The 12,964-nt window shown below is 47.6% G+C and overlaps 1 protein-coding gene across 2 annotated transcripts; it reads left to right on the top strand.

Annotated features, from left to right (window-relative positions):
- Positions 1-5,125: 5,125 nt before the first annotated feature.
- On the top strand, positions 5,126-12,670 carry PRDM8 (PR/SET domain 8). 2 transcript variants are annotated; one of them, XM_059924009.1, is made up of 5 exons: positions 5,126-5,327; positions 6,318-6,454; positions 8,735-8,955; positions 9,946-10,177; positions 10,592-12,670. In XM_059924009.1, the coding sequence occupies exons 3-5, from the start codon at positions 8,737-8,739 to the stop codon at positions 12,208-12,210; spliced, it is 2,070 nt and encodes a 689-aa protein (XP_059779992.1). In that variant the 5' UTR covers positions 5,126-5,327; positions 6,318-6,454; positions 8,735-8,736; the 3' UTR covers positions 12,211-12,670. The 2 variants fall into 2 exon arrangements, with proteins under 2 accessions (XP_059779992.1, XP_059779991.1); XM_059924008.1 differs by having other exon boundaries at positions 10,589-12,670.
- The last annotated feature ends 294 nt before the right edge of the window (positions 12,671-12,964 follow it).

Genomic DNA, 12,964 nt, shown 5'->3' with positions numbered 1-12,964 from the left:
CCAAGACCAATTACTCTACTATATGACTTCACACATTTTCTCAAAACCATCTTACATGAAAACATGCAACAAGGAGAAATGACTGCTTTGTAGACATGCAGCCAAGAAAAATATCTCTCTGTAATACACACACACACGCACACACACACACACACACACACACACAAAACCATGTCTGATCAGGTATAAAATTGTTCAAACCTAAATTGAATTCTAGGCCTTCAGGAAACTGAACATTCAGGTCTTTAAAGTCAATATGTTTATTCTTCTTAGGATTTTGTGAATGATTTGTTTGACAATTCTGGATATTATTTATTTTTAAAATATGGATTTTCTTTAAAACTTTAGAAGACATTATTAATTATATCTTAGTTACCTTTATATTACATCACCAGAAGACTAGCAAATCAATGTGGGATTTGGCTTTCCAATAAGTAGGTACAAGAGAACAAATATAAGTTTCAATCCCCCTGCCTATTATTTTTGCCACTTTGTAATGTATATACAATATTGTTTATAGTAGTGTTGCTATTACTGTTGCTTGTGACAAGCTGATCTTTGAATTCCTTAAGAGACCACTTCTCCAAGTATTAGAATTGAAGAAAACCTACTCTGGTAGTTTTTTAGTGCTTATGCAAATCTGTTAAAAGCTATAGGCCTTCCATATAATATTTGGGGAGACATTCCCCCATTGATGCTAGATCAATACCCCTGGATTAAATCATGGAATACCTGCAGTTAATTTGAATTGAAATCGTAAAAGATAATTTTCACTCAATCCAATGTGCAAGATGACCAGGAAGCAGTTTGGGTATGAGAACATAGTTTGTGGAAAAAAATGAAACTATTTCCAAGGCTCTAACAAAGAAATGTGAATCATCACTGTTGTGGTCACTGATTGATATCTACTCCTCCGAGCCTTTTCATTCCTTTTCTTTTTTGCCTCTCTTTTCCTTAGAGAAAATCAGATGTCTCTGTCCTCAGGCTTCAGGAAAGTATGCCATGGACAGATTCTGAGCTAGAAAGTCCCGGGCATGTGTGCATTCTGAGTAGGCCCCCTTCCCAGGAGGGAATGCTGCTCATTCCCCCAGCAGCCCAATTTACAATCTAAGTCCATACTTTCGAGGGCTAGCTTCGACCAGGTTCCAGGGAGTCGAATCTGCCTAGTATGAACCCACTGTTTCAATAAGCACCTCTCTTTTAACTCAGGAATTGCACACAGCCTAAAATAAAGAGGAAAAGAGGTGGAACTCAGGTACCACTGAGTGTTGGGATAATGTCCCTTCTCCTGGCTGTGTAAAGAAATTTGATGTAGAGCCTCTCAACTTGGTGACATTCCTAAGGCCTAGAGTCAGTCTTCTCAAAATCTGATGTTCCCTCCAATTTGAGACTGCTAGACACCCCCTTGGTCCCCTGTCTGCCTGGAAGGCCTGGCCCAGAGAGTGAGGCGGCTCAGAGGGGCTGATTATGCCCTGTCTACATTTCCTTCCTCCTACCCTACTCCTCCTACTAAGATACGTTCAAGGGCTGTGTGTATGATTCTGGGAAGGACTTTGTAACCTGAAGATTTGACAGAAAATTCCTTGCTAGACCTCTAGATATTCATCTGGGGAGGGGTATAAAATCTGGGAGAATCCAGGGGGTCAGGATGCTGCATATTAGATCTGGTTCACAGGTTACATACACATAGGTGAGCATGAGACATTGGTTTCAGATCTGTAGTAGTTGCCTTCAGTATTACCACAGTTTGCTTACCCTGCTGGAAGTCATTCTCAGAAGCCATTAAGCCAGCTGACTACAACTTAGATCCAGGAGAGAAAATGAATTACACAAAGCTCTCAAAGGCTATTCAGCTTGAAGCTGAACTCCAACAAAAGGAAGGGCAAGTGGAACTTGAGATCCCTCAGAGAGAAGGTTTTAAACTTGAGAAATGTAGGTTATAACTATAATGATGATAACTTTAGTAGCAGCAGGATGAAGAACAGTTACCATTTATTGAGAAAGAGGAAAAGCTGAAAAGAGAAAAATGTGAGTCAGGAATAATGATCCCTGCAGTTGGAAGCCTGGAGTCCCTCCTCACAGGCTACAAAATTATCCATCCTTTGAGTCTCTGGCTGTCCAAGAATGAGCCTGGGAAACCATTTATGACCTATTGAACCAACTGTAACTCTTGGTGAGGAACGGACCCATACTGAAATTGCCATGAATACTTATAAAAAACAAAGTGCCCCCTCCCCATCCCTGTAAACCATTATCCAGCTCAGTAAGTCTGCCTCTTCTCGCATCTAAGTTATCCCTTAGAAAGTTCCTTACCCTCCTTGGTGAGGCTAGGGCAATGCAACACCCCTCCATGAAGTTCCTTTCTCTGCCTCCCCCAATCTCCTCATAGCCCCTTCCAGAGACCTCCCTGTAGGAAATTCATAAGTTTAGGGAAAAGTCTCCACCATCTATCTGCTTCTTTGGCATCCTCTTGTCTTCCAATGTGTAAATATATATAATATTATATACATTTTATTTTTTTAGACTGAGACTTTGCTGGTGTAGTGCTTTGGTGATACGATTAGAAGGGGATGAGCCAGGACCTAGAAAGTGATAGAGAAAGAAAAATAATGTGTTTTCATTCTTATAAAGTAATAATCCTTCTGAGTGAGTTATTCGTAGAGACTTTACCTGCTTCCTATTACAGAAGTTGAGATATTTGGGGCCCCCTTTCTCTACCCTGGGAGGAGAAATGACATTTCCATTCTAATGCTCTCAAGAATCAGATTTCCTTTCTTACCCTTTCTCCACCCTCTCACTTAAGTCATAAAAGGCACCACCTCGGGAATCATTCATCAACCTCTCTCTAGCCTTCTCTTCTAAAACAATACTGCAGTTGTCTACACATGTATTTTTTGCCATAACTGCAAGAAGCCTTGTTAAAGTGGGGCAAGGCAAAAATACCTTCACTCTTCATAGTCATCCCTCTAATATTTAATTGGAAATAAAATCCCAGGGAAGAGAGCTCCAAATATATGCATAAACCCATTGTTCCATGTGAATTATATAATACTATTGACCGAGATGCATCTTTATAGTATTGTTTTAGGCTGAATAAATGCCTCAACTCTTCATTTAGTACCAGTGAATTCCAGTAAGAAATAATGCAGAATGATTTCAAAGTGGCTTATGCACCATTTTAGCCCATAAATTTCTAAAAAAAAATAAAAGTAATCTGTAGATTTTATTAACCTCCAATTAACAATTTTCATTTAGACCATTTATATCACCTAGCGAAATGTGTATCACTTAAAGTACTGGGAAACCCTCAAAGTAGGAATTTCAAACTTACTCTTACCTGTATTTGTGGGTTTGTGGTTGTTGTGTGAATCATTTAATACATAAGACAAAGAGTTGGTTGGATTCATAAAATGTAGGAAATTTTTTTATCTGGGGATTTATATCTAAAATCAGCAGCGGAAATCTAATTAGGGGGCAGGTAAGTGAAACTAAGAGGAAATATCATCTGATGGCCAGATTCTCAATACATCTCTCCCCTCTTTGATATATAGAATCTTAGTTATTTTCTAGCTTGAGATTTGGAAAGTCAAGCTCCCTCACCCCCAATTTAAGTACCAGAAACATCTGTTATTTTATACAAATTGGAGTCTAGGTTTCAGTACCTCAAAGGAGACATAGTCTAAGTGCCCTTTATATTTAAGAAAGGAAAGGCCAGGGAAAAGAAAAGTGCCTGCCGTTTAGATTTTAAGGTTTTCCAGAATGCTTATATTCTGGGCTGGATGCTTTTAAATTTACAATATGTAAGAGGATTTTTATAAAGTGTCTATGCATGGACTGATGACTTTTCCTGGGAAAGGCAAACTTCCTATTCTCTTTTAAAAACAAAAACAAACAAACAAACAAAAAGCACAAGAAGGCCCTAAGGAGTGTTTTGTTCTACAGTTTAGGAATTAGGTTTGAAGACACAGCACTCCTCCCCCCTGCCCACACACACGCCTTTGCTGTAGTTTCTAAGGGACCACAACCCTCTTATGGCTACTTCTGTATCTTAATTTGCTGTTGTTTACACCTGTGTGTCACCTGTCCTTTCTTTTTCCTTCTCTGAATTCACTTAAGTGAATTCTTCAACACTGCAAGTTATTTTTCAGATGTTTGAGGCAATTCTTTCGACATTTCTAATCCCATCACCCTTTCTTTAAACAAATGATGGGGGGGATGCATGTGTGTGAGTGAGATGGGGGGAGTCATGAATGGAGTATCCAGTTATAAGCCAATTGGTGGCTAAATACCTTGCAGATTCTTATATAGAGACATGTGAGAGCCCTCAGCATTAAGCTTTGGTCATTACATGAGTTGCCCTTGAGCAAACTATTTTAAAGTGTGCACATGTGCATAAGAGAAATGATATGTTAAGATGAAAGACAACTGTAGTTTGAGAAGGTTTCTTTGAAAACTCAATAGCTAACCTGAAAATTTAAGGGAGAATTCTTCCTTTACTTCCTAGTATATGGGTATTTTGCAACCCTTCTTTCTCCAAGTCCCAGCTTAATCCTAGACAACGGCTCTGTCTGATCAGAAGGACTCAGAACTTACGTGGGGGCCTGATGAAAAGAGAAGGGGAGGGAGAGAGAGAGACAGAAGGAGGGAGGGAGGCAGAGAGAGAGAAAGGAGAATTCGGTGGGAAATTCCTCGCACATTTTTTTTTTTTTTCCTCCTCTGCAAAATCCTTTCCAAGCTTCCTTGTATGGCAGGTGCCAGCGAAGAAAGGCGCTCCGTGCCTGGTTGCCTGGGTTCCGGAGGGAGGTCTCTGAGCCACAGTAGCATCAGAGTAACACTGCACACACCTTTTCCTTTGAGGCTGCTCTTTGCCAACCCCCAATCCACTTACCTGATTTAAACACTGGCTAAAAACTAGGCTGTCTCCTCAAGTCGTGGGTCTGCTTTGTCCACTGTAGCGGCTACACGTCCGATCTATCCTAAAGCTAACTGATTGCCCTCTTCAATGTAAGTGGTGTTGTGGATGAGGCTGAAGGAGTGGGACTGTCTATACCACTCAAAGGTCTTTCTTCCCTTAGGAGCAGAGAGTTAAATGTCGAAAATGAACCCCGAGATCCCCCAGCGAAGATGTGTTGCGGGCCGCTGTTGAAGGAGTCAACTTGCAGGCTGTTAAAGACCTCAAGTCATTAGCATCAGCTGCTGCGCTAAAGGGGCCAGCCAGCGCCTCTAAGTGGCTTAGCGCACAAACGAGGCTCCCGAGACGGCGTCGGCCACTCCATCCACTCTTCCACCACCTGCTGGACGTGAAAAGCTCTCCGGAGCCCATCTCGGTAATAATTTGTACTTTAACTCACCCTTCCCACCCCCGGGGGGTCTTAGACTACCTTCCTCCCCGGCAAGGGACCCCCTTGGGGATTATGCAGAACGCGCCAGGCTGAAGGCGGAAGAGCCGGAAAAGCTGGAGTCCCGTAACCTGGGTTTTTTCCCACCAGTCCCCTCCTCACCCCTTCCCCCGCCCAGGTGAGTGTGTGCTGGGACCAAAAGACCCTTGTAAATCCCTTTCGGAGGTCTGGTGGCGTCCCTACTCCATCCCTCTTACCCATCTCCGTGTTCAAGGAAACACTGAGCCAAGTTCTCACCTAAGTGCACCCTTTCTGAATCTTGCTCGTGAGGGCTTGGTAGTGTGAGCGCTCCTGGAGAGAGCTGACGCCGGTTTATCACCCCCAGGCAACTAGCTGCTCGTGTCAGCCGCGGCTGGAGGGCCAGAGAATCCCTCGGGGCTAAACCGCAGCCCCCTTTCCCTTCACAGAACTCAGGCTCAGGCTATGCGCGCGGGATCCGTGCGCGCGCTGAGTGGCCAGCTGTCTGCCAGAGGTTCTCCAGGTGCCAAGCGAAACGGGAAAAGGCCCTTTCCAGGTCTTTCGGTGCTTCCCTTTCCGACCCCAAAACTGATCCCTCCCCTCCCCATCACCACCACCACTCTCAGAGGGCCGAGGCTTTAGGAGGAGGCGGGCCGGGCCGCGCTCGGAGAGGCGTTGCCACTTGGGGAAAGCGCTCGGGGCTGCGGGGCGCGGGCTGGCCGGAGAGAACATTTCCAGGCAGGCGGCGCCGCCGTAGGGAGCGCCCAGACCAGCAAAGAGTTAAAGGGAGGGGACGTGGGCTGTCACGCGTCATTGGGCAGATTATGTGCAGCAAACAAAAAGTGTGTGTCTGCGTGCCAGTCAGTCACTGCGTCGGGTCCATCTGTACAACTCTCTCTCTCTCACTCTCCCCTCATTTCTCTCTCCACGTCGCTCCGTCTCTCTCTCTCCTCTCTTTAGGCAGAACCTACAAGACAGCAACACCAACACCTCTTGACATGGACATACACTGATACAGTAGGCAAAAGAAACACTCGATTGCATCTCCCGGTTCCAGGTGGCCTTATTTGGGCGATTTGATCCTGACCTTATTCCTGGTAAGTCTATTTGCATTGATGGGAGAGGAGGATGGGAGGAAGGCAGGTTTGGTGGGGAGAGTGGAAAATTTTGTCCTCCGTCTTCTCATTATCCAGAAAGGGGGGGGGGGATAATTATTGACGGGATCTCTACTGCCAATAGGGTTATACAAAGGGAGGAGGGGTGGAGAGCCCTTTGGCGAAGAAGCCAGCGACTGGGGAGCGCGCGGCCGCCAGACAATGCCTGCCTACGGGGGAGGGCGAGCGGCCGGCGGCAGCGACGGCTTTCGGCGAGCCCAGCGGGCTCTGGGAGGATCCCCCCGGGCGTCTGAGAACCCGGGCTTAGAGGAGGATGCAGAACTGTGAAAGGTTAGGTGGCAAAGGCGACCGCGCGCGGGCGGCAGAGCCCAGGCTCTCGCCCAGCTGTATTGTGACCGACTCGAGGCTCGTGGCGGCCGCCGCGGCGACGCGAACCCCTATTAGCGCGGCGTAGCGAGGATCTTTTCACCGTATTGTTAGGTAGAACTGCATTTTAATGATTGGTCCCTGCTGTTGCCCGAAGTGACGGGGCGACCTCTCGGCACAATGAAACGCTTGTGTGAAAGAGACTTTTAAAAGGAAGAGAAAAATTGGAGCATAAAACGCTGAATTGAGGTAATTGAAAAGGAGAGAATAGGATTCCGTTGAAAAGGAGGTTCTGAGAGATTCTGAGGGATTTTTTAAAATGTATTTAAATCTGCAGTTGGAAATCAGAACGGCTACCTTGTGTTGGGTAAAATGCCCAGGGATAGATGCTGTAGCATAATAAAGTAAGTTTCTACTGTATGGATATTTTCTCTTATTCCTGCCTGGCATATACAGCCCATACTTGACATTTAGGGGATGTAGCAGAGTGAACGGAAAAGAGGCTGACCAAAGTTTCATGCTCTGTTAGCTGGAAAGAAAAAAAAAATAAAAGCACTACCTTGTAATCACATTTGCAAGATTAATTGGTTAATAGACATTAAGATAAAAATGGACATGACTAATATTATTCCATGAAGAACAGCTTCTTAGGAAAAGAATTAGGTTTCCCTTTCCTGCTACTTAAATTGTACAAAATATGCTTAAATAACTGCCTATGCAGACGTTATTAGGGAAAAAAACCAACTTGGAGGAATCTTTTAATCAGTCAGAAAGAGTAAACAACGCAGTTAGTTTAAAGCCACTTTAAAATTTAAATATCTGTTTTGTTTGTTTGTTTAATGATAAGTCTTGTGGGGGGGGGGGTGTCCAGTGGCAAAGAAAGGAAAATGTCTCCTTATGACAGCTTAATAATAGAGAAATCTCCATCGGGGCATCACTTTCTGAATTGCTGCGGATTAAACAGCTGGAGAGCCCACCGAGGTCTACTCAAGCGGGGCTGCCCCCTCTTGCCCAGAGAAGGTCCTATCTGGGGGAGAGAGCATTCACCAATCATTACACACGCGGTATTTCAGACCGGGGACCCTTCAGTCCTGCCTTATACCTGCACACTTCATGAGGCACATGTGACTCTATCCACCCCCTTGTATAACAAGGTAACTGGGATTCACCCTCATCCATAAATAAGCTTGTCGAGAAAAAAATAATTACCTCTGCTTGCTGCTTTTAATTAAAGCCCTCGGAGGGACAGTGTTGGATTATGGTAATGAGCAGACACACGTCCCCTCTTGTAGGCTGCAGAGAAAGGTTAGCTGACATGGAATCAGTGGCCCTGACACTCTACTTGAAATCCATTCGCCATGCTCCGCTGTCTCCGCCTGCTCGCTAATGCTGCTCCCCTCTTTGGAAGAAAAAATAGAATAAAATCAGCTCCCCGGCGCCCAGTTCAATACCTAAGAGTAGAAGAGAGGAGCTTTTTCCCAAGGGTTAGAAGTTTCTCTCAGTCTGGAAAGTCTATAGGCTAGTAAAAAATCCTATTGTTCTCCCCTTCTTTCTCCCTCCCCCCATCCTGCCCCATCCTCCCCCAAGGTAATGAAAAAAGCGATCTTCTCTTTCCTAGCCCAGTTTTTCTTTCTCTCTAGCAATCAGTCCGCTCTGAGCTCCCCCATCACAATTTTTTTTTTTTAATTTTTAAAGGAAAAGAAAGTACTCTTCGTTGGCATCTTTGTAACATGCCAGATTTAATCTGCCGTTGGCTTTATTTTTGAAATAAGAGCGATGCAAAAACCAGGCAAATTCAAGAAAAATCTGTCTAGTAGTCAAAACGTTCTGCCTGGATTCATAGAGGCAAAAGGAGTAATGTAACTCGCTTCAATTGTCCTGTGTATCTGTCTTCAGTGATGGAGGATTCGGGCATCCAGAGAGGCATCTGGGATGGAGATGCCAAAGCTGTCCAACAATGTCTGACAGATATTTTTACCAGCGTTTACACCACCTGCGACATCCCTGAGAATGCTATATTCGGTCCCTGCATCCTGAGCCATACTTCCCTGTACGACAGCATAGCTTTCATAGCTCTCAAGTCCACCGACAAGAGAACGGTCCCTTATATCTTCCGGGTAAGTCTTGGCTGATGCTGTGTAGGGTTATGAAGGTAATATCCTCTTGAAAATGGACTAAGAATCATTCTTATGACAAGCTGAGACAGGTTCTGAATGTAGAAAATGCAAGGATACGTGCCATTCTATTTTACACACCAAAAATTAGAAAAGGAAAATTAAACTCAAAAGTATTGTCAACTGATTTTCCGAAATAAGTGACAAAATTTGATTTTGAATGCCAGATATGTCTAAATCAGTGCCTCAATTCTGGGCTTTCCTGGAGATGAACACCACTTCCTTAACATTTTGGGAGGTTTCACTAGGGTTGAGGCTATTTGCATACTAAGTACTTGCTGTAAGTACTTTTATTATAAATATTCGGTGCATTTGCCTTCCTATCCCAGAGGCCTCTTGTTCCCTGGAATATTACTCTTTCTGGTTAAGCTAGCTAGTGCCTAGAGTTTGTATTTAAATAAAAATGTTAATGTTTTGACAATAAAACATCATTAAAGTCATATGTTTGAGTGTGAAAAGTCCTCTCACTTCCTATTCTTTCTTTACAAAGAACTATTAATTAAGCCAAAATTAGGAAGATGAGTGAATGTCACAGAATAATTTTTAAAGCCTAAGCCTGCTTTTTACTTCTAAAACAAAGAAAATTCCCCATACTTTTGCAACGTGGGATAATTTAGCAATCAATTCTCAAGAGGTTAACACTAATTTGAATTGTAAGAAGAAATTTGCTAATTTGGTGTTCAACCAATATATGACGACTTAAATAATCTACATAATTGATGCAGCTTTCTAGGAACGTTATCTTGCCTGCCGGCTACAAACATGAGGATGGATGTCAACTCGGGTCAAGTTTTTGGAAGTTTGACCTCAGATAATTCTTTGGGAAAGAATAACAGAGGAAATGGCCCTGGCTCCTGTGGCTTCATTCTCTCACAAGAGTCTGCCTCCCTCATCCCCTTCCTTCTTGCATTCTTTCTTTTTTCTAAACTGTAGGTAGACACCTCAGCGGCGAATGGTTCCTCAGAAGGTCTGATGTGGCTGCGTTTGGTCCAATCAGCCAGAGATAAAGAAGAGCAGAACCTTGAAGCCTACATAAAAAACGGACAGCTGTTTTACCGCTCTCTCCGCAGGATTGCCAAAGATGAGGAGTTACTAGTTTGGTACGGGAAAGAACTGACTGAGTTACTCTTGCTCTGCCCCTCTAGATCCCACAGCAAAATGAATGGTAGGTTGGCTCTCGACCTGCGTCTGGGCCCTTAGCTAGCGGGGGAGCGACGCAGGGAGCGGCGGGGCTCACTCTGGCGCCTCGGCGCGCCTTTCCTCCCTTGGAGTGCCTCAGAGAGAGCTTCTGAGATATAGTCCGGAATGAAGCTGGGGCAGCTAGGTGAGGATAGCTCGGGGCACGCTTGGCTTAATGACTGCACTCCCCCCAAATCAGGAGGGGAAGTTAGATCGGGTCTTTCACGATGCTCTATACTCAGTCACTCAGGCCCTGAGAGGCGAAGGTGGATTTGTGAAGGGGGTGATGGCAAACTGGCCTAGAGACGATGCTGAGTAATCATGTGGTGTGTGTGTGTGTGTGTGTGTGTGTGTGCGCGTGCGCGCGCTTGTGTGTATGTGGTGTTTGCTCACTAAGCAGGGTCGTCCCCTTACACATGCCTGGAATGCAGCCAACGTTTCCAGTTTGAGTTTCCCTATGTGGCGCATCTGCGCTTCCGCTGCCCCAAGCGACTTCACAGCGTTGATGTGAGCCCCCGAGAGGAGCAAGGCAGCGGCGTGGGCACCAAGGATCACGGGGGCGGCGGCGGCGGCAAGGACCAGCAGCCGCCGCAGCCACAGGAGACACCCTTGGGTCCCAGCCCCAAGTTCTGCAAAGCCGGCCCGGTCCACCACTACCCGGCCCCCTCCCCCGAGGGCGGTAACCCGCCTGCGGCTGGTGGCGGCGGCGGCGGCGGCAGCAGCGCGAAGCCGTCCACGGACTTTCACAACCTGGCGCGGGAGCTGGAGAACTCCGGGGGAGCCAGCAGCTGCTCCCCAGTGCGGAGCCTCAGCGGCGGCAGCGACCACCAGGAGGCGGAGCTGAGTCCCGACGGCAATGCCGCGGGCGTGGGCAAAGGGAAGAGGAAATTCCCGGAGGAGGCGGCGGAGGGCGGCGGCGGCGGCGCCGGGCTGGTGGGGGGCCGGGGCCGCTTCGCCGAGCGGCCCCCGCCCGCCTCCAAGGAGGACCTGGTGTGCACGCCCCAACAGTACCGCGCCTCGGGCAGCTACTTCGGCCTGGAAGAGAACAGCCGCCTCTTCGCGCCGCCCAGCCCGGAGACAGGCGAGGCGAAGCGCAGCGCCTTCGTGGAGGTGAAGAAGGCGGCCCGAGCGGCCGGTGTGCAGGAGGAGGCGGCCGCCGACGGCGGGAGCACGGCCGCCGAGGAGCAGGACGCGGGCGGCGGCGGCTCCGCCACGCCCGTGGCCGCGTCGCCGGCCGGCTCCGAGAAGCTGCTGGCCCCGCGGCCCGGGGGAGCGCTGCCCGGCCGGCTGGAGGGCGGCAGCCCGGTGCGGGGCAGCGCCTTCACCTCTGTGCAGCAGCTGGGCGCGGGCGGCAACGGCGCAGGGGGCGGTGCAGGCGCTGGGGCCGCGGGCGGGGCGGGCGGCGGCCAGGGCGCCGCGTCGGACGAGCGCAAAAGCGCCTTCTCGCAACCGGCGCGCTCCTTCTCTCAGCTGTCCCCGCTGGTGCTGGGCCAGAAGCTGAGCGCGCTCGAGCCCTGCCACCCCGGAGACGGTGTGGGCCCCACCAGACTGTACCCCGCCGCCTCCGATCCTCTGGCCGTGAAGCTCCAAGGAGCTGCGGACCTGAACGGAGGTTGCGGGTCCCTGCCGAGCGGCGGTGGCGGCGGCGGCGGCGGGCTGCCCAAACAGAGCCCTTTTCTCTACGCCACCGCCTTCTGGCCCAAGAGCTCCGCCGCCGCGGCGGCCGCGGCGGCTGCGGCCGCGGGGCCCCTGCAGTTGCAGCTGCCCTCGGCGCTCACGCTGCTGCCGCCCTCCTTCACCTCTCTGTGTCTGCCCGCGCAGAACTGGTGCGCCAAGTGCAATGCCTCCTTCCGCATGACCTCCGACCTGGTGTACCACATGAGGTCGCATCACAAAAAGGAGTACGCCATGGAGCCCTTGGTGAAGCGAAGACGGGAGGAGAAACTCAAGTGCCCCATCTGCAACGAGTCCTTCAGGGAGCGCCACCACCTCTCCAGGCACATGACCTCGCATAATTGACACGGAAAGGACTCCAGCTTTCCACGCGCGCACACGCACAGTCGAGCCCTGCAGGAGCAAACACACGAGGACATGCACCACCTCCTTGTGACCTGAAACATCGCACCCAGACACACACACACACACACACACACACACACACTCACACGTGCTCTGCCCCCAACCTTTACATCCAAGTGTTTACCCGTGACCTACACTACACACACACACACACACACACAAACACACACAAAAGACAAGATGGTGGATTTTTGATTGGGTGGGGTGTTTAAGAGGTTTTCTTTTGAATGCACGTATTTTCACTTTCCCCAAAACAAAGTACATTTTTTAAAATGTCATATATTGCAGCATATTGATGCATTTGTCATACGTTTCTACTTAAATTATTAAGCACTTACGATTTAGATGGAATAATATGTAAGGGCAAAATTTATTTTAGATATAAAGTAAAGGAGGAGTGTGAGATGCTTTCTGCATTTCTTGATTACAGTTTGTGTTCCTACAAAAATAAGCAAAACAAATAAAAAGGGGGTCACCATTCAATTTAAGTTTCCAGGGGGAAGTGCATGTATCATGAAATGATTAGGGACTTCAATGAAGAATGTTATCATTATGTAAATATGTATTTCCTTTTAATACAAAGTGTAATTTTGTGCCAGTGAAATGGAGTCTGAATAGTTATGTGTTTCTTTTATCCCTGGAAAGATTTATTAAACTTTATATAGATTATCTGGATATGTTGGATGCTTTGACA

The sequence above is a fragment of the Balaenoptera ricei genome, chromosome 5 (genome assembly GCF_028023285.1).
Source record: "Balaenoptera ricei isolate mBalRic1 chromosome 5, mBalRic1.hap2, whole genome shotgun sequence".
Classification (NCBI taxonomy): Eukaryota; Metazoa; Chordata; class Mammalia; order Artiodactyla; family Balaenopteridae; genus Balaenoptera; species Balaenoptera ricei.
Note: the sequence above shows the minus strand (reverse complement) of the source record. Positions and strands in the feature narration are given on the sequence as shown.

Excerpts from the sequence above, each read along its gene's own strand:
- PRDM8 (XM_059924008.1), top strand. The coding sequence starts at position 8,737 with ATGGAGGATTCGGGCATCCAGAGAGGCATCTGGGATGGAGATGCCAAA. Across the intron at positions 8,956-9,945 it reads CGGTCCCTTATATCTTCCGG|GTAGACACCTCAGCGGCGAA; the intron begins GTAAGTCTTGGC and ends TCTAAACTGTAG. Across the intron at positions 10,178-10,588 it reads ATCCCACAGCAAAATGAATG|CAGGGTCGTCCCCTTACACA; the intron begins GTAGGTTGGCTC and ends TTGCTCACTAAG.